General features: G+C 35.9%; 1 protein-coding gene across 1 annotated transcript in view; it reads left to right on the top strand.

Annotated features, from left to right (window-relative positions):
• LOC122788690 (vomeronasal type-2 receptor 26-like) overlaps positions 1–23,654 on the top strand; it is a 104,046-nt gene that overhangs the window by 21,676 nt on the left and 58,716 nt on the right. The window contains exon 3 of the mRNA XM_044055585.1: positions 1–25. This exon is cut by the window's left edge and continues 203 nt beyond it. Within this exon, the coding sequence (XP_043911520.1) occupies positions 1–25 (25 nt within the window). The remainder of the gene's footprint in view (positions 26–23,654) is intronic.

The following is a 23,654-nucleotide window of genomic DNA, read 5'->3' as shown; positions in this document are numbered from 1 at the left end:
CTTGTGGCCTGAAGTCTACAATGAGGTAAGAAGAAGATTTTTTTCCATACTGAACAAAGCGTTCTTTAACTTGTACTACTTTGTAAGTATTTCATTTCCTAAAGCATCAGATGAAATACTGCTGCCTGCTATAGTCTGTGCTAAATCCTACCTGCTCACATTTGTTCTTTATTCTATAGTTCCAAAACCAAAAACAGATGGTGAGAAGACATGGTTGAAACCATCTAATCTATTTGCTTTTACAGGGCAAACACTAATAGCACCAAAGATGAACCTTTAGATGCTGGTTTGAATCCCATCTCCCTCGTGTGCATGCTTGGTAACTGAAAACAAGTTGCTGAAGTCTTCCATGACTCCACTGTGTATTTGGAAACAAAACCAGTGGAATAAAAACAACCAAAACTTTCTTGGCCAAATACAATATAGTAAAACTCATTTTCTGAGCCCTATGCCATTACATTTACTTTTAAATCTAAGATACCATTGTAAATACTTCTGTGGAGAAAGATGCATGTAGAAGTTCAACACTGGGGTGGACAAGGTTACGATGGTTTGACACAGCTTTTTCAACTTACTTATTCTGTCTTCCTGCACAACACCTGAGCAGCATACTGTAAGCTACAACAGACTTCAAAACTTGAATAAAGTTGGAAGTCAGTGATGAGAGACATCAGATTTTCTTGCTGCACTTGCTGTTTAGAGGTGTCTGTGGTGAACTATTGTTTCTGTTGCTGTGTTGATGTCTACAAAGATATTTTAATACCATAGAATAAGCTGCATTTTTTAACTATTCACATCTAATGTACAAGCATTTAGATCCCTATAATATGTAACTTGCTGTGTGACAACCCCCTGTGTATGCTTTAAATACCATTCATTTTTCAGTGACCTAATTCCAGCATATTAATTACTTCCCCTCCTTCATAAATTGAATAACATTATTATAATGTAAGTATTTATTTTAATAAATTACACCCAATCTCTTTAGTAAGATAATACAACAGCATTAATAGAAATCATATTGTTGAAAAGCTATTGGTAACATAAATATTTTAATATTTTACTGAAATGTATTTCTTTTTTGCTAATGCAAATTACATTTTGAATTCTGCTGCCTATCCTGTTACATTAAACAATATTAACATGGATATATAAATCAATTTTTCCTTATGTTCACTCTACACAACATAGGGTACAGAATATAGGCGTTCAGCATATTTAACAGTAGTTTGTCATTGACAGCTTTCCTGATATAAAGTCGACAACCTTTGTTGTTATTTAGTCATTTAGTTGAATCTGTCTCTTTGAGACATCAGGGACTTTATTCTGTCAACAACTTCTTCTTTAAGTTCTTGCCAATTCATATCCATAACTTCAGTAATCCTGCCTATTCTTCTTAGACTCTGCCAACCTCTTCTTTTCTTTGTCTGATTTTTTCCCTTCATCAACAGGATCTCTATTCTTCTTCACTTTCTTCTATTAAAGTGGTATCATCTGCACATCTTAGGTTGTTAATATTTTCCCAGCAGTTTTGTTTCCATTGTCTGATTCACCTAACCCAGCATCTTGTATGACCTATTCAGCATATAACTTTAGTAAGTAGAGTGATAATAAACAGCCTGCCACAATCCTTTCCTAATCTTGAGTCTGTCAGTTATTTCAAATTATTCCATTCTTTCTTGTTCTTCAAATAAATTCCTCAAGAGGAAGATATGATGATCCACTATCTCTGTTTCTGTAATAGCTTGCCACAGTTATCATGGTTGACACAGTCAAAGGTCTCAAAGTGATCAATAAAACATAAATAAATATTTTTTCTTTATTTTGAATGCAAAAACTTTTATTAAAAATAATCAGGGCAATTTAAAGTCATTGCAATATATATGATTGATTAAATTACAATAATGAAACAAGAATGCATTATTGCTGTCACTTTAACAAGAAAAACAATTTGTGTTGAACAACTGTCAAAAAAGGTAGAAATAGCTTTGAAGCCTTAAGAAGGAGAACGAGGAACAGGGAAGAAAAATAATGAAAAGATGGTCTTCATTACATTTTTTCAGCTTTTATAATGCATAATGCCTTCATGACACACAGCAAAAATTAACAGAAAGAGTGACTCTTGCTCACAGGTTGCTTAGCAGAGAGTGCATCTCTATTCAGAGGGAGTGTATATTTAATTATTATGAAAAAGAAGCCTATTTCCTAAGGAAACCACTTCTTTGAGTGGAGTTAATTACTCTTTCTTCTTCAGCCATTACATATTTTAGTATGCTAATAATCTCACTAACAAATAGAGAATCATGTTTTTTTTATTCTATTTTTTATTTTTTTTTTATCACAACCCATGTAACCAATGAAAACAGGTGCCTCTCTGATTCTGCCACCCTGTTCCACTATAGGGGCCAAAAATTGGTTTTCCACCTCATGACAATCCCTAAGAAAGGTTGATAGGCTATGAAATTCCCAGAAAATATAATCACAACTTCATTTATGTCTAGAACAATACCTACAACATTGAATATTAATAGACCTATACATCCTTTCTAATTTTTCAAGAGTATAGAAATACTTAAATAAAAACTTCTATGCAAAAATCCTAATTCTCCTCAGCTCTGTAGGTGTCCTCAAGTATTTCAAAGTCATCACCCATCTCTTCTCAGAAATTTCTTTATCTAACATTATTTCCCACTGTTATCTCATCTTATTACTTTTCTGCATAATAGGTACAAGGTCTGGTATAACCTGAAAATCAATGGGTCTATGTTTGGCTATCAAAAACAAGAAACTGGAATGACTAAATAGCGAACGTGAAACATTGAAAGGTAAAATTAGCAAACAACTACAGTGAAAATAAATTCATTGAATGGCCATAGCTGGCCAACATCATGAACTCAACCAACCAAGATTAGGGGCTTCACCTCCCCCCCAAAGCTATATATACCAACTCCGAGATTGCACTGCAGTGGGGAATAGGGCAAATTTAAAAGGTTTCTCTTCACTTATGTTATGTGTCAAGTTACTTCCTGGTTGTTGGCCAACTATGGCCATTCGATTAATTTATTTTTGTAGAAGTAGTTGTTCGCAAATTTCATCTTTCAATGTTTAACGTCCGGTATTTAGCTGTTTGCATTTTTTTTTTGTTTTCCATAGCTGAACATGGACCCGAAATTAACCCTTTTCCAAAAAGGTATCCTGTATAGGTATACGTATTATGACACCCGACAAGGGTAGAGGTATTTCAATTCTGAGGATTATACTAACGCTATGCAGGCCATTTTGTTTAATGTTGAAAATTATTCTAAATGTTCTAGGAATGAAATATACATTTCTTATCAAAGGGTGGGCAGTTTCTTATACAAATATGTTATGGATCAGAGGATTTCCAAGGAAGATTATGATTTCCTCTTGAATTCACATCCTAAAATTCCGGTTATTTTCGGCATACCGAAAGTGCATAAGAATGTTGAAACACCACCTTTTAGGCCGATTGTAGCAGCTGCAGGTTCCAAAACACACAACCTGGCTGTGTATGTCGATAAAAAAGTGAAACATGTTGTTGAACAGTTTCCACATTTGGTAAACGACTCCTGGGACTTCCTTGGCCAATTAAAAAGCGATTTGTGGTGTACTAATAGTATTTTCCTGACTATAGATGTTCAGGATCTGTTTTCTTGTATTCCTAAACAGGAAGGCCTAAGCTTTTTTGAAGAAGTACTCTTCACCTGTTTTTACTTGCCCACTGATGAGATTAGTTTAATATGTGAACTTATGGGTCTCATTCTGGAAAACTACAACTATTTTGAGGGGGAATATTTTCAACAGGTGAAGGGGTGGCTATGGGAGCTGCTGTGCCCCTGTATACACTAATTTAGTTTAGTTAGGATGGGAAAGAGAATATGTCTTCAAAAGTGAGTTTTTTTCTAATGTTCTATTTTATAGTAGGTTTTTGGATGATATTTTTATTTTATGGAAAGGAACTTTTTAATCCATCCCATTGTTCATCCAATACTTAAATGGAACTACAAATTTTCTAAAATTCACCTTTGACTTCCATGAACAAGAGATTAACTATTTGGACACCACGATAATAAAGGACCATGAAAAATTTATTTCTAGAATTTACCGTAAAAAAACTTTCTGTAATAGTTACTTGCACTTCAGCAGTCATCATCCTATATTCCAAAAGAAAAGTATTATCAAAGGTCAGGCTATTAGAGTTGCCAGGATGACATCTCTGAAAAAGGATGTAATCCATGAATTTGCATATTTGAAGGACATGTTCCTTGAAAGAGGCTACCCTGGTGAGCTTATTGACACAATTTTGACAGGAATGGGGTACAAGGTATATTCCATCGTTGGGAAAGGGACTTAACAAAATTAACAATTCTGAGTCAATTCCCAAGAATGAGAATAAAATTGATTTCCAACAGGCATGTGATGTCCAATACAGTCCCCTGTATCACCAAGTTAAAGAAATACTTTAAAAAAATTGGAGTATTTTTAAAACTAACTCCGAAGTTTTCCAGGTAGTGGGTGAAAAACCTATATTTTTAACCAAAATAGGACCCAATTTAAAGTCGGTTCTGGAAAGGAGAACTAATAATCAAGGGGAACAGGGGAATTTTAATGGGAGCAGGCCCTGCGGCAGATGCTCCTTTTGTTCATATAGTCTACAGGACAGCTCTATTTCCATAGACAACTCAAACAAAAATATTGTGTTTTTGAGAAGGGGTAATTGTTTTTCATGTAAGCTGGTATATATTGCTAGGTGTAATACCTATGCATCATTCTATATTGGAAAAACGGAGAGGTTATTTAAAACCAGGATATATGAACATCTACATGACATGAAAAACAAGAAGGAATCCAACGCTGTATATAATCATAGTATACAATGTACTGATTTCAGTGGTTTTAAATTTGCTATTCTTGACCTTGTCCATATTGAAGCTGGGGGGGAGACTGGCAAAATGTTCTTAGCAAAAAAGAACTACTATGGCAACTAAGACTAGCTGCAAACTTCCCTCCAGGCTTAAATTATCATTTAACTATCCTGCCAATATTAAGAGAAAAGGCAGGAGAGGTTTAAATGTTCAAAAATTCTTCTCTCTATATATATTTATATTTATATATTTTTATATTATAAAATACTTTTGGTGAACAAACTGTTGAATACAAATGTATTGAACAATGTATTAGTCAAGTTTTTTTTAGCTGTGCTTTTAACAAGCTTGTATTTAATATTCATGAGTTGTGTAGGATGTTTATGAATTGGGGATTTTTTGTTAAGTCATTGGTGGAAGAATGAACCAATTATTGTTGAGTTTATACTATTTAAATCATTATTTTTGAATTTTTAATTGTTCTGATGAAGTCAACTGGCATTGACGAAAGCGCTTAACTATTTGTAATAAAATTTCCTCTGAGGACTCACAACACTAGTGCTCTTTTTTGGTCCTAAAGTGTTTTATTTGAGCACTATTGCACCACTTTTTTTGGTTTTATCGCTTCAATCAATAAACAGAAAACTTTGCTTAATTGGGATTTTTTTCTTTACCCTATTTTGTAAGACAAGCAAATTTAGGCATACAAATTGCAAGTTTGGTGGGAAACTAAATTACTTTAGTGGACCACCTGATTCTGTCATTATCTATTAGTTGATGCTAATAGTGTAGTAGTTTTTGTCTTTTTTTCCACTGCCAAGAAAATGAATAATTTTTTAAATCATTATTGGTTATTACCTATGGGGACCAAGTCATGAAAGCTGAAGGTGGGATCTATTCTTGTAGTTATGTCCTGTATGTCCGTTCTCAAAACAACCAACTGTTTTACAGCATTTCAAGCTCATAGTCTGCTGAAGAAAAACACCACAACAGTCTATATTATGTTGTCTTTTAAGGTCTCTGACAACATTTCTTTAGAAATAGATGTAATAAAATTTATTGTATGCACAAAAATTCAGCAAATCAGAATTTTTTTCCAAGCCACCCTTGGATTATGTCCTTTCCAAATAAATATACGTAGGCTTTTATTTATTTTATTATAACCTCTCACTAGTCTTACAATTTGTATTCCTATGTTTTTTAAATGGGATACAGAATGCCTGAGTAATATACAAAACATGAGGTAGTATGTAGATCTGTACTAACCTGTACTTTCTGATCTGTGTCTAAAATTATGTTAGGCCACTTACTCACATTGGAATTAAATATAATGAGCAAGTTTAGCTTATCATTTTGTTGACAAATCTTGGAAAACTGCTAACCTAAGTATTTTAATTTATCCTTCCATTGGAGAAAAGGGAGCTGGTGTATAAGTTGTTGCAATGGATTATAATTAATTGCTACTGCTTCAGATGATTTACCTTTATTTGGTCAACTAACACGCATATCAATATCCTGAAGGTAAACCACTCCACACTGAAAATCGAAACTTAGACTACCTAGTATGCATGTGCTGGGGAAGAACCTCGGCGCATACAACTTTAAAATGTTGTGTTTTTTGCAGGGACACAAGCCCCCCCCATACCCCTGCTAGTTATATGTACTAAATCAGAGGTTGCACAATCCTCAGGGAAAGGGAATATTCCCCTACTCAGTGGTTGTCGATCTCACACACACTTGTCAACAATCTGTATAACTGACTAAATGTGGTTGATTAAACAGATGTTGACCAAACACCCTGTCAACCAAACCAATATAACTCCTTAAGACTTTGATATATTTATCTTACAGCCCGGGAGTTTACTGTAGGCTGTCCGAATAGTTAAGAGTAGAGGAATATCTTTCTCTGGACTAGTCAAGGTAACTAGAACCTTATCTGCAAATAAGTACAATTTCAGTTGCAACTTATCCCAGGGTCAGCCTCAAATCTTGGCCATTCTAATCATTTCTGCAAAGGGATCAGAGTAAATAGCAAAAAGCAAGGGTGAAAAAGGACAACCTTGCTTACTACCTCTGTATAGGAAAAAGGTTCCAATAGCCATAACTCTAGTGTGTATGTTGTGGAGCACATTAACAAACTCTTTTGGGAAGTCCATCTTAATAAGTACCTTAAGTAAAAATTACCCGTTAACTTTACTAAATGCCTTTTCAGCATCTTTTGGGTTTCTAATACTGTGACGGGTATAGACACCTTTCCTAAGTCAAAGTATGATTAAAGTTAATGAAATTTGTATTGTTTCAGTCTTTGATGTTAGCCAAAAGTGCTCTTCACAACACTCACAATGTGCCCAGATTTGACCCCTCCTGCAATTCATACACAGTTACATGTGTCTGTAGCATATCTAAATAAGAATGCAAATTATTTTTTATGAGACTCATTGCTCCTTCTACTTCTGGAACTACTTGGGTATCCTCCTTCCACATTGTCCTCTTTTCTGCCTGTAAATCCTGGCATTTTATGACTTTGTGTCTCTCTGTACATAAGCCACAATAATCACAGGGTATAGCAATTTCAATGATCAATGTTACTTTTGTTTTCTTTTCATGGGCTACTATATCTGGTTTTCTCACATCTGTTTTTTGAACTGTTGGTGATGGGTAATTCCACGTGATATAATCTTCATCATTCTCTATAATGCTTTGTGGCTCATGTTTCAAATGCTTCTCAGTTACTTCAGTATTATAATGTTTGCACAATCCCCAGTGCAACAGTCTTGCCCCATTATTATGCCTTTCACTTTATAGGCTCTCTGTCATTAGTGTATCACACCCAGCAACAAGATGTGCAACTATTTTCATTTCTGTTTTACAGAACCTGCAGTTGTCTGTTTCTTTGACATGTTCAATGGATTTTGTAAACCAGTGTGTCCACTATCCTGGACTGCCAATGTTAAACTTTCATCTTTTGGTTTAACTTCACCTCTCCTTAACCATTCTTGCATCAGATCCTGTTCAACATCAGGTTGTTCCAGGAATTTTAGGTACTTGCAATTATATTTATGCTTTCATTTCTTGCCTTGTCATCTGATCCTTCTCTTTAGATTCTTTCTCTTCTTTTATTTTTTGGGACATTCAGTTGCTGCCTGATTTTTATCTACTTCTGGTTTGATTTCTGTTCCTGCTTAATACCAATGTGCGTCTGCTAAACTAAGCAGGGAAGTCATCTTGGATTTGTTCTCTTCATGTTTTAAAACTTTCACTATGTTTAGATCTGATGAGGTCAGTTGATATGTATCAGTCCTGCAATGGCTGTTCTATACATGTAATCAATTTCAAGGAGGCTCATACCTCCTTCAGAACAAGGAATATATAATCTTGATATACACTGATTTTTATATATCATTTGATAAGTATGAAGCATTTTTCTTGTTTTCCTGTCCAACTAATCCAATACTTTTTGGGTCAGTCAATCACCCACAAAAGTGTAAGTTAGAAAGGGAAGGGCAACTTGGTTTATTGCTTGGACTATGTTCCTAGATGTCAGGGCTGTTTTCAGTATTCATTTTAGTCTTCTAAAATATTTATTACTGAGATTTGTTTGCATTTCTTCATTTTTATTGTAAATCCTTCATCAATTCCCAAATATCAATTCTCCATTATGACTATTTGGCAACAAATGATACTTTGTTACATTTGACTTATTTTCATTCCCTTTTGTTCTATTGCCATGATTGAGTTTTCTGTTAAATGACTATAAGTTTTGTCAGCGTCAGTTCCAGTATATAGTCCATACATCACAGAAAGACAAGTTATTGGTTTACAATTTTTAGGATACCTTGCAGGTTCCCTCTTAAGGACGAGTATCATTTTCCTGTTGTTAACCAGTTTGGTGTCTGTTTGGGGTACACGTATAAGTAATTCTTACTCAGGGCTAAATCTTTATGTAAAGATGGCAATACTTTTAGCTAGAAGTTAGGTACTGCAGCTAGTCCTGGAGTTTTCCATTTAGGAGCTTTTCTTAATTTTGTTTCACTTTCTCTGGCTGTTACTTCATCCCATTTCATATCCTGTACATTTGAGCTGTTTATTGTTTCTTTTACTTCTTCTCTCCATTCAGCATCTTTGTTATATTCCACATGGTCTTTATAGGAATTTCACCAAAATGTGTCTATTTCTTTTTTTTTGTGGTGTTTCTATTCTTTTTACTTTGTTTCCCAGTTCACTACAAAACTTTTTGGGTCATCAATGAATTGCTTATTATGTACTTTTCCTTTCTATTTATCTGCATATCCCCTAGGGTTTTCTGTTTGCATTGATATCTTTAGTTTGTTTGCAATTGTGTACCATAGATCCTGGTCTGTTCTGATACTGCATGTTGCTTTTATCATGTCTATCTTTCTGATTATTTTTGTTGATCTCTTTCCTCTTCTATACTCTTCTAACGGTGACACTTCTTGTCTGAATTGCTTTGTAGTTTTCTTTATTTGATACTTTTATTATGGGATTTGATTTCTTCCCTTCCTTTCCCTTATTGTCTTGTGTTTTTGGGTAAGACTTTATCTGTTATTAATTTAGCTGAGCAGTAATATGTCATATTTAAGTCTGTTATAGCACATGAATTTCTGTTAATAGTCTTGATTACTGTGTTCATTTATTTTATCAGACTTCTAATGTTTTTGGTCTTATTGACTTTCTGTAATCTATTTCTTTAATTGATCTTAATATGTCTGTCAATCTCTATTAAATCAAGTAACTCTTCCCTTAGATATTTTTTTTTCTAAACTGAGGGCACATTCTTTGTTCTCCATTTCCTGTGAGCACTCTATAGAAATTCCAGAACATATTCCTGTGACATATTCTGTTCAGCTGCATTCTGCATTACCTGTTGCTCTTTCATATGAGAACTCACTGACGTTTCACTCCACAACAGTGACAGTGTCAGAGTTGCCACTGTTTCCTGCTCCTTCCCTTGTACAACTCCAGCTGAACGTTTGTACTGGTTTCCCACTGAAACATCCAGAGTGTCTTCATGTGACAACTGATCAGATGCTTCCCATTCCACCTGTTTCTCCTTAATTTGGGGACACATTGCTTCATCATGCTGTTATGATGCTAGGGTTGGATTTTCTATATTAAATCCTTCAGTTTGCAGGCAATCCATAATTTCAGTTACTATTTCTTTAATTTCTTTAACGTCTTCATTACTAATCCTTTTTTCTACTTTCCTCTTTGTTTTCTTTTTTTTTTGAATTGTGAAATCTTTCACATCTGGATGCTTTTGCTTGTATTGATCTTCAAATATCTTTGGTGCTGCTCTTTTTGTATTGATTAGTTTTGCTTTCTCCTTTACATAAATACTGCAGTATAGTAAATCTCTTTTTCTTTCCCATGTCCATATTTCTTCAGATGTTTCCATCATGCTGTATCATAACCTATGTTAGACTTTCTACACTAAATCCTGATGTAGGAGAGAATCAGGCAGCATAATGACTAACTATAGCACTGGACAAGGGTGAAGGCCTGGTGACTGGCAGACAATAGAGGAGACATTGCAGAATGACTAGTTCTATATCATGGATAGGAGCCAGAGCGACCAGTTCTATAACAAGGATGGGAGTAACATTTCTTCTTTATTTTTCACCCTCTCAGAATATTGCACAAAGGCTCCATTGCCAGTACCCATTCAGTCAGTTCCTGCCAGGTACATGTTAAAAGGTATTTCTAGGCTGTGCAAGAGCCCTAGGGCTCATTCATGCCCAGATGGGAATCCCATTCATTCCTCCCATTCCCTGGGGACAGCTGAGTGGTAAGATGCTGGTTACTGATCCTGGAATGTAGCCTGCCCTTTCCTCGTTGGCTGCACCCCATCCTACTTTGTCTCCATGCCTGAACATGCTTGAACTTGACTGAATAATGCCTAGTGCTCTCAGTAGGTCTTGACTTTGTGGTGATACAGAGCTACCACCCTTCCTCCAGAATGGACAGGTTGGCAATGGACTCTTACTTCCACCTTCTCCAGCCAGATCCTACAGACAAGACCAAGATCCATTTTATTCCGTAGTGTGTAGCTGTACTCATTGGTGGTTTGGGAAGGTACACTGTAATGACTGTACCTTTAACTTAAAATGGAAGGGGGTGGCATGCCACAGATGCATTTGGGGTATAGGTACTAAGGTACTACTAAGAATACTAGAAGAAATAAGAGTGTATGCATGACTGGGTAGTATTATTATACAAAATAAGGACTCCATGTAAGAAGATGGGGAAGCTGCAAAAAGTGATGTACGAGGGCAGGGTAGACATTTCTGGTCTCACAGTAACATGGGTCAGTGATAAAAGGTATGGAACATGAAGGTGCTTTGGCACAGTTTATTCAGAAACAACACAGAAGGGATGGGAGGAAAGACTAGTGATGTACATAATGAGGGCATCACATATCATCTTATATAGAAGTAGGACAAGTACCCCATGAAGAGAGCAAGGCAATGGTCAGGGTGAGAAACTATGATAAGTACCATTTTGGTTAAAATGGAGGAAGTGAGAGAGTGGGATGGTGGATTGATACAGTGTACTAGCCTGCAGATATATCAGGGGGAGGATGAGAGATTGGAGGAGAGAATAAAGGACAGGGACATAAGGAAGATGGGTATAGTAAATAGGAATCTTAATCTTCAAGAGCCAGACTGGAAGCTCTAGGGTACTGATGAAACAAGTTATTTGAAATCCTAGACCATGAGATGTATGTTTAACTGGCTGGGAAATTAAATAATATGGATGTGAACTTAAACAAAATAGAAACTTTGAAATTGGGGATTCAGGGATGTCCAGTGGAGGGCATCACTAGCCAGTAGTGATCACATACAGTGTGGTTTAAAGTGGTGATGGTGATAGGTTAAGAATGTGAAGACCATGGTAATGGGGTTTGATTTTAGGAAAGTGTATTATAATTCACTAGACAGATGGTGAAAGATGAGATAATGAACTAGGGCAAAACGGGGAAGTAGAATAAAGAAGTTATTGGAGTGAGTCAAGAATCCAGTACTGGCTGTAGACGTGGGTTTAAGAAGACACAAAAATGGCCAAAAAGGGGAAGGTTAATTTGGCTACACAAAAGTAATTGTGACAAAAAATGTCAGCAGACAGAATAGACAGGCTTATGGTCTCCATATACTGTTAAACAAATGTAATTTAATGTGATGTGTTGGCACTGTGTTGTTCTGTTCCTTTGGTGGCTGTTGATTTGAGACCCACTTTGTGAATTAGTCTGCAAGAATGGATTGCAGGTATGTGAATAGTTCACGATTATGAATATGGTCTTCCTATGATTGAAATAGTGAACTTTTTTTTTTTTTTTGATGAAACTGCATTATTGAGTGGAAGTTGAGAATCTCTAGCAGGTGTTTCTGAAGGGAAGAGAGAAGTGGATCATTCTGGGGTTAGATTAATGATTATGTAACATACCATATGCAGTCATTTAAAGTGTTTCAGAAGTACAGCATGTAAATGACTGATTGGGTAAAATGTTCTCTTTAGGATAAGAAAATGAAAGGCAATCTGATAAGTATACGGATGTGTTACAGTATTTTGACTGTAATTTGACAGAAGTAGGAGCAGAAGGTGTACACGGTACGGAAGTTTTCATGAGATAATCTTACAGAACAAGGGATGCTGGGAAGGCCTTGTTTGAAACTTTTGCATTGGGATGTCAAGTATGTCTGCAGAAATAATGAGAATTGGGGTGGGGTTAGTACCATGAAGAAGCCAATGCAAGTTATTTAAAAAAATAGACAGTACTTTAGTTAAGAATGGTAGGTCATTCTATTTTCATATTTCACTGTCTCAGAAGTAGTTGGGTGTTTTATCTGAGGTTTTGAATGAGCTCTGATGGGGTAGACAATGTTTTGACTGTGTAAGTAGCAAAGTTAGTATGGAAGGGATGGATAAGCAAGATTATGAAAACACCGTTGGTTTTGTTATAGTTAATAGGGGAAATGCTGGATTACGGTATTTATAAATCATATATCATATAATTTAAATATATTGAATATACTGTGGAAATGTTTTATGAAGCTGGGAAAAGAGGAGGGTGTATGGTTTATGTTCCTGTGATGCATTTCCTGTTGTGCTACAGGAAGTGGAGTTTGTTGTGTGTGGTTTTCTTTCATATTTTATGGTTTGAAGTGCTATTATTGTTACAATAGGCTGCTAGATGAAGTGAATGATTGGCAAACTTAGGATAAAGGTACAGTATAAATTCTAAAGGTGTGTTGTCCATTAAGACCAGCTTTATTTTCTTTCTGCTTGGTTGTTGCTTTGTGATTAGTTAAAAAGTAAGTGGCTTTAATGGGCAGTGCTCTGTCACTGTGGTTCTGTAAAAGTTGTGTTGTATTCAATGTGGTTCTGTAAACCTTGTGTTGTATTGACATAACCTAATTGTGTATTTGATTTTATACAATGATGGGCAATTAACATTCAAAAACGAGCACGCTGATTGGTCAGCACAACCTGCGTGCCGGTTGTAAATCCAGCCTATACCAATGGAAAAAAGCCCAGTCGCTCTGACTTTCTTTTGTTAATATATGCTATGGAAATTCTACTTTACTTTAATGTTTAAAAAAAAAATAAACTTACAAAAACTGGAGACTTCAAGAGAATGTGACAGATGGGACAGAGAAAAATACAAGGATAATCGGGTACATTATGCAAAACTAGACAAACTTACCTGATTATCTTTATACTTTCTCTGTCCCATCTCTCCCATACATTTGAAGTCTCCTGGTTTAATTTTTTTTTAATTTAAAACAAACAAGGCAACAATGATCTTCCTTTCTCCATTGCTTCCTTTTCCCAGCACTGACGTACTGCATAATAAGAGTGAGAACGTAAGTCCCATACTCACGTGTGCAGTACATCATGAAACCCCAGGATACTGGGGAAAAACGTAGAAGAGCAACATGGTGCTGTTATACAAGGACATTATTTAAGAAAACAAAGTAACTTTTTTCTTAAATAATGTCATTGTATAATAGCAATAACCTATGGCTGGGTGTTGGTAATGCTGATTTACCTATGGTTGGCTTTGTCTGGTCACTTGGGCTTCACCCAAACCATCCAGCATTACCCACACCCAGCCATGGATTATTGCTATAACAAAAAATGGTGATGATTATATTTTCACTGGTGATGAATGCAGGATGTGTTGAAATGGGACTTGAGATGAATGCAGGGAATATTAGGGAATGACATATGAAAGAGAACATTGTCTTAAATAGGAAATGATAAAGATGCTTTGAGTTAGTTTTGGTTTAACTTAAGAATAGTTATATATCTGGAAAATGTGTTTGGATAGAGCTGCACACACTTTGTGGGAGAATATGTTGGGATGGTCAAGTCAAAGAATAGATGCATATATCTGATTAGGAGTACGTTGTTATGGATGGTATTGCACCTTGCTAAAATTAATTTGAGAAGCATAGACTCAGAATCATAAACTGCACTTTGGAGACTTTTGTAGGTTCAAAGTGAATTCTGATAATACAGCAATGTTATGTGATGCTGGTAATGATGATAGCCAGGACATACCAGAACCTGCAGTTTATGACTTATTTACCAATGTAGGACTTTTGGGACTCGGGAGATGTCTAATAAGTCACATGATTTTATTACTTGTAGAAAGAGTAGTTGAAATGATCAGCAATGGATTGCAGGTTGTGCAGTTCTGACCTGATGTGGTTTAGTCGATGGTTTAATGGAAGGTGAATAATCTGATGATGCAGCTTTTAGCATGGAAAGAAAACTGTGTGAGTGGTTTTTTTTTGTTTGTCCTCTTGCACTTGGTAAGTACCAATGTCAAGGGCATTAATCGTAGGTTGGGGCAGTTGGATCTAGGGGGATATTACAGAGAATTTGTGTGGTTGTGAATCCATATGTAGCTAGTGTTAAGTGTAACAAAAAGGCATAAGTATCAGAAAATTAAGATTTACTTACAGAAGGGATGTATGAAGGAGACAGAGAAATGTTTACTAATTTTAGGTATTGCTCAGTGGAAGAGGGTTGGGAAAGGCAGAGTTGAAAGTTAAGAATTTCCTGTTAGAAGCTGATTGCTTCGGGTAATGTTGTATGTGGCTACTATCTGCTGGCACAAAAAGCATGGACTTTTTCTGTTTCAGATGTTATATTTATAGCGGATACATTGTACATTTGGAAGAATGTACTACTGCTTTGTATGGTATCTTTATATGTCCAGCAGATACAGGTGTATGATTCTTAATTGCTTATTGATGTTTTCTTAAAGTCTAATTTCCTTAATATGTTGTTAAATGTTTGTTTATTTTCCATTTGTTAATTGGGTAGGTGCACTAGTCCACAAAATGTTTTGAGCCATTTCCTGAGACAATATGACTAGAATGTTATTGCAAATGTGCAAAGTAATGGAATTGTACCCTACATTCAAATACACACACACACGTATATAGATGTCCGATAATTGCCTGACATACATTTTGTCTGAATTTTTGCAAATTACACATTTTAATGGCAAACTACATATTGTTCTGTAGCTTAGTTTGTCAATGTGTGTGTAAGCAAAGAGTTGTGCCGTGGTCGGTCTATGTATACAGTTGTGTAATATGCATACCACAATTAGCTTCATTATACACTTTGCAGGTTGTATATAAAACTTACACTATTTTATTTGCAGATTGTGATTGAAGTTATCTCAGGAAGTCACTGTAACTGCAGTTCATGTGTGCACCAGCAGAGGTTCATTTTTGTCAGATATTTCTCCCTTGCTAGTGTTTGTGTGACAGTAGAGTTGGTTAATGTAAGTTCAGTGGGTGTTGAGGGTGTGTCCCCCAAATAGAGAATGCAAGGGAGGCATGATATTGCAAAAACATTTTTGTAGGTTTATTGCATATTCAAAGTTAGTGTTTTCAGTGTTGCATTCAGTTTTGGTCTTCAGTTTTTTTTCTCAAACCCTTTTATACTCACTATAGTTGCTCTATTACAGAATGTCATATAATCACACATGTATACAGGTGCCCAGTATATGCAGATAAGAAATGACCCAGTGGAATCAAAGCTCAAAATAGTTGTAGCAGCTAGAAATTACTGATTAACTTGTGTAAAGCATAAGAGAAAACATTGTAGTGGTTGTATGTATACTGCTTTATTACCAATACATAGCAGGAATTAGTGTTTTTCTCTTTCTACACTACTTGAGATTAGTGTTTTTCTCTTTCTACATTACTTGAGATTAGTGTTTTTTCTCTTTCTACACTACTTGAGATTAGTGTTTTTCTCTTTCTACACTACACTACTTGAGATTAGTGTTTTTCTCTTTCTACACTACTTGAGATTAGTGTTTTTCTCTTTCTACACTACTTGAGATTAGTGTTTTTCTCTTTCTACACTACTTGAGATTAGTGTTTTTCTCTTTCTACACTACTTGAGATTAGTGTTTTTCTCTTTCTACACTACTTGAGATTAGTGTTTTTTTCTTTCTACATTACTTGAGATTAGTGTTTTTCTCTTTCTACACTACTTGAGATTAGTGTTTTTCTCTTTCTACACTACTTGAGATTAGTGTTTTTCTCTTTCTACACTACTTGAGATTAGTGTTTTTCTTTCTACACTACTTGAGATTAGTGTTTTTCTCTTTCTACACTACTTGAGATTAGTGTTTTTCTCTTTCTACACTACCTGAGATTAGTGTTTTTCTCTTTCTACACTACCCGAGATTAGTGTTTTTCTCTTTCTACACTACTTGAGATTAGTGTTTTTCTCTTTCTACACTACTTGAGATTAGTGTTTTTCTCTTTCTACACTACTTGAGATTAATGTTTTTCTCTTTCTACACTACTTGAGATTAGTGTTTTTCTGTTTCTACACTACCGTGATCAGCTAGTGTGTTTTTTCTATACTACAGTAATGAAAATACTATTTTAGTCTGAGATGGCACAAAACTGGAAAAAAGAGCAAGACACAGATCTTTAATGCGTTTTTCAAGTCTTGGTCTTTCTCTGAGATGGTACTCCTTCAGAGTTAGAATAATTAGAAAAACAGGGTGACAAGAGTACCTGCAAAAATGCTTATTTTATTCGTAATTCATGCAGATTTTTTTTTAGTAACTGTTTACCTTATTGTATTTAACTGCATGGCTTTCCCTTGATGTTTATAACTACGTTGTATCTGAGGAGTAGTGAATCATGTCTTTGTGATGTATTAAGTGACAGGAGAACCATCTTGTACTGTGCATTGTATAATGATGCTGATGGTGGGATGGATATTACAACTGTTAGGGAATTTTAAGTATCCTTCACAAAGATGAGGTGAGATTTTCACTGTGGTGGGGAGTAAGCTTATGTCAAAAGCTGACATGTTGTGGTTGAAATAGGAGTTGTTTATTTTGCTTGGTTAACACCTGCATATATTATCAGAGCTATAAGTGTGAGAAAGAGTAGCAAAATATTTTCTTATGACCTCCTTTTAGTTATACTTTATAACACATTTTACACTTGCATTGATGACTCCTTTTGTCTATTTCCATGCTTTGACTGTGTGAGATTTTCCTTGTGGTGCTGTCTATTTTATTAAAATAGCAAGCTTTGGGAGTGGTCATGGAACAATTCAAGGAAAAGCAATTGTGGTAGATCAGAATGACAGCAAAGTCATATGTTTACCCATTTTTGGTGTTGTTTATACTAATGTTTCTCACTCTCAGTCTGACTCTTCTCATTTCCCATGGTATCTTATCCTAGGGCACATCATGACAAAGGAGAAACCAGAAGACAGTGGAAACCCTGGCTTATTGGGATATCTTGAGTATTTGTTCAAAGAAAATATATGGGAAGAGTTTTGCACAGGGTTAGGATAGATTAAAAAGAGGACAAAATGTGGAGTGCACAAATGGACATGGCTGATACACATACATACAAGCACACACATTATATGCAAGTATATAATACACACACACATGCACACACTGCTTGCATATAACATTAATATATAAACAGTCATCAATAAACACAATCATTGACATTCATACCATAAATCAGATTATATCACACAGTACCTTTATCAAACCATAATTCAGAGATGCATACTCCGACACATACACACACACACACACACACATAATTTGCAAATGCACAAACACCCAAGCACAGATTTACAAACAGTACACAATTTATTTTTCTACTCATGTACACCTCCAGTTGTCTCACAGTGGGTTGTCGCACCGCCTAGGTGCCTGGACCCTAATTTCGGGTCCAGGCACCAGGCGTGGACAACCCACTGGATGGTGGCAGTATGGAAGTTTAGCTGCAGTGAGAAATGCCTGCAGACAAATCCGACTGAATAGAAAAACACGCCCTGCACCCTAACCACAGGTGTGAGACAAAAACCCGTATGTGATCTACACACTACACCCCCTAGAAAACATCGTGTGCAACTAACACTGTAACATGTGCCTAGAATAGGATGCCAAGTGGGCATCAAAGTGGTACACTGAAACCTGTGTGCTGTGGGCAAAGCCTTTATTAATGCAAACTGTAAAGTAATGTGGGAAGTGCTTGGTGCATACTAAACCATGATATAATCATAACTTATAGAAATGTGCCACAGCACACAGGTTTCAGTGTACCACTTTGATGCCCACTTGGCATCCTATTCTAGGCACATGTTACAGTGTTAGTTGCACACGATGTTTTCTAGGGGGTGTAGTGTGTAGATCACATACGGGTTTTTGTCTCACACCTGTGGTTAGGGTGCAGGGCGTGTTTTTCTTTTCACAGGGAATTGTCTGCAGGCATTTGTCACTGCAGCTAAACTTCCATACTGCCATCTGTCCACCTCCAGTTGTCTCACAGTGGGTTGTCGCACCGCCTAGGTGCCTGGACCCTAATTTCATCATATGCTACTAAGCTCTATTTTATATGTATTCTCAGGCATAAATCCTAACAATTTCTTATACATTTTGATGTTGCCTATTTTCAAAAACATTAATAATGTATAATTACAAACCTCAGAGACTCAAAAGATGCAATAATATATTATTAAACCTTGCAAGAACAATACAATAACCTAATAACCTTGAAATCTTTAAGCGACTTACTAAAAATTTCAAATACAAATCTAACAAAGAGAAAAGTAATGAATAATTTTTAACATCTGTAGTGGCCTGTCACCCTCATTTCATATGATTAACCACAAAAACTACATTTTTGACAGAAAGCACCTTTATCAGGAACAAGAAAGCAAACACTGGGTTGACAGTTTTCAGTATGGATAAGATGTCCTAAAAATTCAATTCACTGCAGGCTGTGAAAGTATTGTGGAACAATGTATGTAATCTACTTCCATATGAGCATAGTAGCACACAGCTTTAATGGTGTTTAGTTTTAACTGAACTGCAGAATCATTTCTTTTGAAAAGTAGGCTTTTTTATAAATAGTTCACTGAAAAGCAAAGTTCTCAAACAACAGTACGTCACAACCATTCTTTTTTTTTTTTTAAATGGAATATCTGCACCGAAAACATAGCTGTTACCAGCTGTTTTCATAACCCAAAATTAGATTACAGGTTGGAATCTGGTAACAGAAAGACAGAGCAATGAAAAAAATGTGGAGTCCTAATTTTAAATTCATGGGAAACATTAAAAGCAAAGGAGCAATTTCACACTCAGTGGTGTGTCTTCAATGTAGTGTTGAAGATGAGCCATTGAGCATGAAAGCACATATATGCTTTTATTGCAGCATAATTTATTTGTGGTTTGTAGACTCTCTCTTACTAGATTCTGATGTTTTGTGATGACCTGGATTCAGCCTTGCCACCAATGTTACCTTTTTTATCTTTGATTTGTGCTTTGATTTTCCATTATAGCATTCTTCCTTGTTTCAGCACAATTGCAAAGTTTGCTCAGTCATTATGCTTGCAGTGACAAGTGGAGTGCCACAGGTTTCCGTCCTGGGACCTCTCCTGTTTGGTATCTACTTCTCTGAAGTACAGGCTATCACAGAAGGCCTCTGGCTGACGAAGTTCACAGATGACTGCAAACTAGGAGCCATAGTCAAGTCCCCAAATGATGTGGACATCCTATGAAAGGGTCTCACTGAGACAGATGCCTGGTGTCAGAGCCATGGCCTCAAGCTCAATACCAAAAAGTGCAGTGTCATCCCCTTTGGTAAGAACTCTGTACCCATGAACTACCACATAGGCAGCAATCTACTTAACACCAAATGCGTGATAAGAGCCCTTGGGACCCAGATGGACAGTAGTTTCTCCTTTGATAGTCACATTGCCACAGTAGTCAGGAAGTCCTTCTACGTGGCACACCTCATCATAAAAGGGTTCTCATCCAGGAAAAAAGAGGTCATTGTTTCCCTCTACTCATCACTCATTAGACCCATTATAGAGTACAGTACCCCTTTTAGAATGTACCTCACAAGACATCTGCAGCAGTTGAAAAGGCCACAGAAGTACCTCACAAAGAGGATTACTGGCCTCAAACAAATGCCCTACACTGACCACCTCAAAAAACTCCAGCTTTACTCTGTAGCATATCGCCTACTCTGAGGTTATCTCTGCCTAACATATAAAGCTATGTCAAACCCAGAGCTGTTGGACATGCTACACATAAAGAAATCCCAATCCCTCCAAGCTACATGCTGTAGGGACCTAAACCTTGTCACCACAATAAACAGGACACGCTGGAGGGATAGATTCCTGTCCCAGAGACTTCCTATACTCTGGAACAAGCTACCCATCTATGTCAAGCAAAGTTCTTCATTAGCACTCTTCAAGAAAAATCTTGATGAGTGGAGGGAAATAGGAAATACAACCCGGGGATCACTTCTGTGTCTCTGCTGGACAGTGGCACAGGAAAATAACTTTCTTGGGAGGCGTAAGCTATGGTACCTTGCTGGCTAGGCTTACTTAGGCCTTTGGGCCGATAGCCTAGTACCTACCTATGAACTTTTATAAAATGCTTTCTCCAGTCAGTATATACTCTTGAATATTAATTAGCTTTCATTGTATAATAAGACATAAAACCTTGAAGTCAATTGGAAAATGGAGCATTTCTCCCCCACACTCTTACCCAATAGTGGACTTGTAATATCAAAGTAACAAAATCACTCACTTTATCATTACATTACTTAAAGGACATATTTTCAAGAACTTCAGATCAACATTACTTTTATGTGCTGTTTGCTGACTAGTTCCTTTACTGAAAACCAGATTTAATTATTTCTGTTTGCTGAACATTGATATAATTGAAATATGCTTAATTACATCACGTGTCTTACACTGAATGCTATACATTACTCTGTTTTGTTCCCCCTCTACATCCTGTACATAATTATATTTACATTTACATATGAGTAACTCATGTTACTGTGTGTGTTATTTATCTTGGACCCCAAACACATACTGTATTGTTATAATCCCTTGCCTAGTTAGGTCATCTGACTCTGTATGGGCAGTGATATCAAACTTCCTACCGCCTGTAGCTGTTGCTGTGATTTTAAAGATTTACTTCTAGACCTTTCCATCATCATGGCAACAGAAATTCATCTTACCTTCATGTTCTCTCATACCGTTGTTTATTCTTATGACAACTGAATGTCACAGAAGACGCTCCTTTCTCCTTTGGGGTATGTAATCTCCAGCCAGTACTTCACCATGGAGCATTCCTCATTAAGCTCTGCTGGTGATGTATCCTTACTGAACTGCATCTTTGTAAGAAGAATGCAGTGCAACAGAATAATGACTGTGGGGGGTTCATGTGGAGATGTAACTGTCAATTCCACAACTGTCAACTTCCTGGAATACACTTTATGGGAAATATTTATGTATCTTAACATCCCCTGTGGCAGTAATGGTTACCTTACATGCATGGCCGGCCTTAGGCATAGGCCAACTAGGCGACCGCCTAGGGCACCGCTGTAGCAGGGGCGCTTTTCCAGTATTTATTTGGTGTAGGTAGACCAGGTTGTGGGCACCTGGGTGGTGTGGGGGGGGCACTGTGGAGGCCTTTTGCCTAGGGCACCAACTGACCTAAGGCCGCTGCTGCTTACATGTCCACAAATAGAAGAGCGGTCTGTTGAATGACCCTATATTCTATCTAAGAAAAGCTATCTGATATTCCAGAACATATTGAATACTTGCCTTATATTCAAAGGGCACCGAGATAAAATAATATTAATGAACTGGTGCAGTCTACCGATGTTTTGTCAATCTAGGTATATCTAGTTTATACATACTACTAGTTAGTTTAAATGGCTGTACTCTGATTAAATCAACTCACAAGTCTAGCAACTTGATCAGACTGATGGGTAAAGTTTCTGTTCTGCTAAAATACTACTACAAGGCATTTCATGTTTAAATTGAAAAATATTTATAGGGTTCTCAGACCTTAGAATAAAATATTAAGAATAACAGAAAATACTCAATGCAAGTAGGAGAGAGATAATTTGATCCAGCATTACAGTAATACCTGGAAATTTTTTATTTGTATGTTATCACTTTTGGACTGACACATTTAAGCAATTTCATTGCATGTCAGACTGTACAATACCTTTTTTTTTCAGGCAAAATAGGGATTAAACTGAAGCAAGTGAAAGATAACTGCATATAGAAACCTGAAAATGACAAAACTGCATTGGCTGTCCACATAAATGCATATATAGTTTTTTTTTATGTGATAATGTTGAACAAATTCAAAATAAAAAAGGGAAACAGACGTACAGAGCTTTATAAGTAATGCTCACTCCAGATAGACTGCTTTTGAAAAAAGATGACTAAGTAATAATGGAAATGATAAATTTAAGAAGTAAAAGTATTGATTTGAACAACAACAGGAGAGATAGACAAAGAACGAGTTAATGACCAAATAATGTGAGACTCGTCCTAGATCTAGAATACAAATGTTTGGATATACTTGATTGTCTGATGTGATATATTCAAGGCTCCGTACAACAACGTAATCACAACAATGAGACTGAAAATAGTCTCTGCTTGGTTAGCAACCAAAGCGTGAATGGACTCGGAACAAGGAATGGAAAAACACAATTTATTGAAGTACTCTATACAACGTGGTAAGCGCTTTCATCTGCAAAGCAGACTTCTTCAGACCACTAAACATCAAAATAAGGAACATATTTAAAAACTTTTTGGCACCAGAATTCATTGATGATTAAATAATCACTTCCTATTTAAAGTGCCAATGCAAGTAATATTTAAACACCATAATAAAATACTTTTCCTCCGATAATTGAGAATTATATGCACAATAAAAATACAATATTTAATAATGACATTAAATGCCAAAATTATAGTAAATAAATTGACTATACTAATATATAAAAACTATGACACGTAAAAGCTGTAAAATGTACATAATATATTTGATGTATACATAATGTATTAGCTATAAATACAACTCTGCCTGGAAAAATACTGAAAATCAAACTGCACTGAGTAAATACTGCTCAAAATGAGAGTAATAAAGTCATAAACAATCGTATGTATATAAAATTTAATATAAACACATACAAAATAGTGTAACTTAAAAAATTAAATATTTTGCTAACTTTCCATGTCACACAAACTACAAGTGAAATTATATCTATTCAAAATTGATATATCAATACATCTTATAATAACTGCAAAAAAGGTTTAATAGAAATGAATTCATTAATACAAGGGAATTTTGTGGCATTAGTCATCATCTGCCACATACTTTCCCTTTTTGCAAGGAGGGCTTTGAAA

Source organism: Protopterus annectens, chromosome 14.part0 (genome assembly GCF_019279795.1).
Source record: "Protopterus annectens isolate FY-2018-M chromosome 14.part0, PAN1.0, whole genome shotgun sequence".
Taxonomy (NCBI): Eukaryota; Metazoa; Chordata; order Ceratodontiformes; family Protopteridae; genus Protopterus; species Protopterus annectens.
Note: the sequence above shows the minus strand (reverse complement) of the source record. Positions and strands in the feature narration are given on the sequence as shown.